Here is a 3,385-nt window from a genome sequence, read left to right as displayed (position 1 = left end):
AGCAGTTCATGAGAAGGGGATTGATTTTATATCAGTTCACAGAATATCAATTCGTGGGAAGAGATTTCCTAACACACTAGTTCGACGTAGAGTCATCTCTAATGAGCATGAGAGTGGATTCACACCATTTCTTCCATTTTAAAAACCGTTACAAAGTGTATCACATATTGTTATTTTGAGTTGTTTTTGGAGGGCTGTAACCCCAAGCATTTTTAACCTGCGTCTCTGACTCATTTATAGTCCCATTAAAATAAATTGAGCCCTTTTATGCCCCATTTACAGATTTATTTTTTCTATATATTTTGGCCTGGAATAAATGTGTGAATCAGTCAACCTTTTTCTTGCTGAAATAGGATACTTTCAGATTTTAGATATTATAGTCGTATTAGAGCTTTGTTCCAATCAGGTGAATTAAGTAGTTCAGGTGAATTAAGTGGATATGGCATTTCAACAAGTAGCACAAGAAGAAATAAACTCAACCCTAGTTTAGAGCTCTAATCACAAGAGATTTTGTATCTAGTTGTTGGAGAAACTGCAACAGAAAATATGGGTAGAGTTATCGCGTAAGAGAAGTTTGATGTTATGAATTATTGGCCAAAATTGCATAAAACATCAATCAAAATAGAAACCCACAGCCATCGCAAAACCAAGAAAAAATTCCAATAGCGCAGTTTCTCAAGACTAAGGGAGTGTTTGACTAGTTTTCTATCTCCAACCTCATGGTTTTCTACCGAAAAGTGCAACCCAAAATTTGACCTTTATTTAGGCTTGTCTACCAAGTCTGACCCAAAAAAAATTCATGTATAAAATTTTCCCCTGAACCGTTGAAAGAGAAGCATTCCTTCTCAGCAACAATCTCAATTCACAAAAGCACTAACAAGATACATGGTCTCAACAAACAAATGGAACTTCACTATCTCCGTAAATTTACACGAATTTCTCCTTACATATACACTCTCTCTCTCTCTCAATGTATTGTCCAAACAGAAGAAATATGTTTTGGTGGTGCACCTTGTGCATGTTCCCAATATAAAACTGTACATGTTTTACATAACGAAAGAATGAAAGATCTCTCACAACCAATACTTTTGCTTGGTCATAGGCTCTATGATGATACAGTACAGTAATAGCTGGGTGTGGATGGCTAACAGACACTTTGAAGTTTTGGATTTCTTGAATCCAGTTCTTCCAGGTCTGAGGAATGTTTCGGTGAGACTCCCTCTCACCGAAAACAATGATAGTAAAAAAATAACGCACTATGATTGGGCTGCATGGCAGGTCCCACTGTCAAATATCCCATCTGTCACTTTGCTCTCACTTGTAGAACCTTATGGTAGGTTGGAAAGCCGTTCTTGCAAGCAGAAACCTGAGCCACAAAGAAAAATATCAGCAAGCTGCACCAAACATAGAATCTTCACATTCAAATGGGTCTTTTCTTTTTCATGAAGAAAACTCTTGAAATAAAGAATAGGAGTGCCAATATAAAAAGAAGACGCGGCATATATCGTGGTTCGCAAACAAAGGGAAGGTCAATGAGAGAAAACAATAAAGGCTCCTTTCCAATTGCAGTAACAGTGTCTTAAAAATCAATTTTTTGAGTAAAACATTTACATGGTAAAGTTTTTCATCCAAAAGTTTTCTTTTTTCCTTTGATCGATTGCACGCGCTAAAATGAGATGTAAATCAAATATAGTTACAAGGAAAAAATACAGTTACAACCCCCCCTCAACTTTCTGACGCATTAATTGATAACCCTCTAGTTTCAAACTCACCCAACTCTTCAATGTGTATAAGGTAGACCCCTCAGTTGACGATCCGTTCACAAATCGAAGGGTTAAGATGATCCTATGAAGCTGATTTTTTGGGCACACCGTATATAAGAATGCTTTAGATCATCCAAACAATGTGGGCTCCCTGTGTTTTAGGTTTGCAGACTAAAGAGGGTTCTCTGTTCGACCGACCGGAGAGAAGATCTTAATTAGCATCGATAGTGTTTCAAAAGAGGAGATCTACGTTATACACATTGAAATTGAGAACCGGAGAGAAGATCTTAATTAGCATTGATAGTGTTTCTTTCAAAAGAGGAGATCTACGTTATACACATTGAAATTGAGAAGTCAGGATGTAGTTGATGAGTTTGAAACTACAAGGTTATCGTTGAATGTGCATGAAAGTATTTTTCACTAGTTACAACTTACAATTACAACTAGTTTTACAGTGTAAAATTCGAAATTCCAAGATGGAGAAACTTACAGCTTCTAGATCGATTCTGTAAACCAGGAGCTTTCGTCTTTCCCTACAGCTGGTCCTATACGCAACTACCACATGCCCCACTGCCAAAACAAGTGAACAAAAGAACATGGCTTCCATAGCCGGAGATTCCCGAACAAAAAGATAACTTTCCTTTATCTTCATCATCCCATCTACACCGTTGATCTTCGCCTGAAAAACACATGCCTTGAAAGTAACAAAAGCCAAAGACGCCATAGAGCACAGGGTAGTAACTCCCAAATAAGGCCCACGAGATAGCCCAGGCCCATCACAAAGGCAATAAACACCTACAAATTGAAAGAAAAAAAGGTTCAATCAAATGATCATTAAATGAAAGAAAAATCATCTTCTTTTTTTTAATCAAATAATTTGAGAATTGGGTTCTTACATATGATGAGAATCGATCTGATGATAGAAATTAGAGGTATGTCGATGATAGAAGCCCTGAAATCGTAGTTTCTGAGATGGGTTTGGAGAGTTTGGAATGAAAGAGGGGATAGAAAAGCAGAGAAAAGAGCAGAAGGTATAATCGCATCAGATATAACGAGGAGAACAGGAGCAGAAAAAAGAAGAAATGAAATAAACATACTAAGGAGGAAAAATAGAGTCTTTACACCTCTCACAACTCTTCTTGGCTTTTCCTTACCAGAACCCATTTTTCCTTTCCACTTAATTTTACACAGACAAAGAGAGAAATCAGATTTTGTGGGAAGAGAAATGGGAGAAACGTTTAAAAGGGGTGGAGAGATAGAAAGAGGATGCGCATGGAAATTGCAGGCCTCTAGGTTTGACTAGTAAAGTCACTTGACTTTTCTTCGCATACACGGAAGCTTCCGGTCAAATAGAGGCTTCTATCTTTACGAATTAACGGCAAAACCTTGTCTATACACGACATTTTTGGAGTAAATCGCCCATTTACTTTTATGCTAACTAATCTTAAATGCTATGGACAGACGCGCTGACGTAAACATTAATGAAACGCGTAGCCGACTATGATAAGCTCGTAAGAGTGGGCTCACGGCAATAAGAAAAAAATTCCCCCGCTTTTCTTCCCTGGGACAGCCCACTCTAGAGTATTTATGAATTATGACTGTTCTTTTTAGTAGGGTGCAAC

General features: G+C 37.6%; 1 protein-coding gene across 1 annotated transcript; it reads right to left on the bottom strand.

Moving 5' to 3' along the window:
• Positions 1-886: 886 nt before the first annotated feature.
• LOC143887195 (uncharacterized) lies at positions 887-3,024 on the bottom strand. The gene is made up of 3 exons (XM_077391299.1): positions 2,660-3,024; positions 2,254-2,558; positions 887-1,366 (listed from the first exon to the last, which is right to left on the bottom strand). Exons 1-3 carry the CDS (start codon positions 2,925-2,927, stop codon positions 1,304-1,306), a joined length of 636 nt encoding a protein of 211 aa, XP_077247414.1. The 5' UTR covers positions 2,928-3,024; the 3' UTR covers positions 887-1,303.
• Between the last annotated feature and the right edge of the window lie 361 nt (positions 3,025-3,385).

Source organism: Tasmannia lanceolata, unplaced genomic scaffold (assembly GCF_043159265.1).
Source record: "Tasmannia lanceolata isolate RefF3 unplaced genomic scaffold, GAP_Taslan_0.1 ptg000012l, whole genome shotgun sequence".
NCBI lineage: Eukaryota > Viridiplantae > Streptophyta > Magnoliopsida > Canellales > Winteraceae > Tasmannia > Tasmannia lanceolata.
Note: the sequence above shows the minus strand (reverse complement) of the source record. Positions and strands in the feature narration are given on the sequence as shown.

What these genes read in the sequence shown, in the direction of transcription:
- LOC143887195 (XM_077391299.1), bottom strand. Translation starts at nt 2,927, where the DNA reads ATGGGTTCTGGTAAGGAAAAGCCAAGAAGAGTTGTGAGAGGTGTAAAG. An exon ending in CAGATCGATTCTCATCATAT is followed by an intron (nt 2,559 to 2,659) that starts GTAAGAACCCAA and finishes TTCAATTTGTAG; the next exon opens with GTGTTTATTGCCTTTGTGAT. An exon ending in ACAGAATCGATCTAGAAGCT is followed by an intron (nt 1,367 to 2,253) that starts GTAAGTTTCTCC and finishes TTTGTGGCTCAG; the next exon opens with GTTTCTGCTTGCAAGAACGG.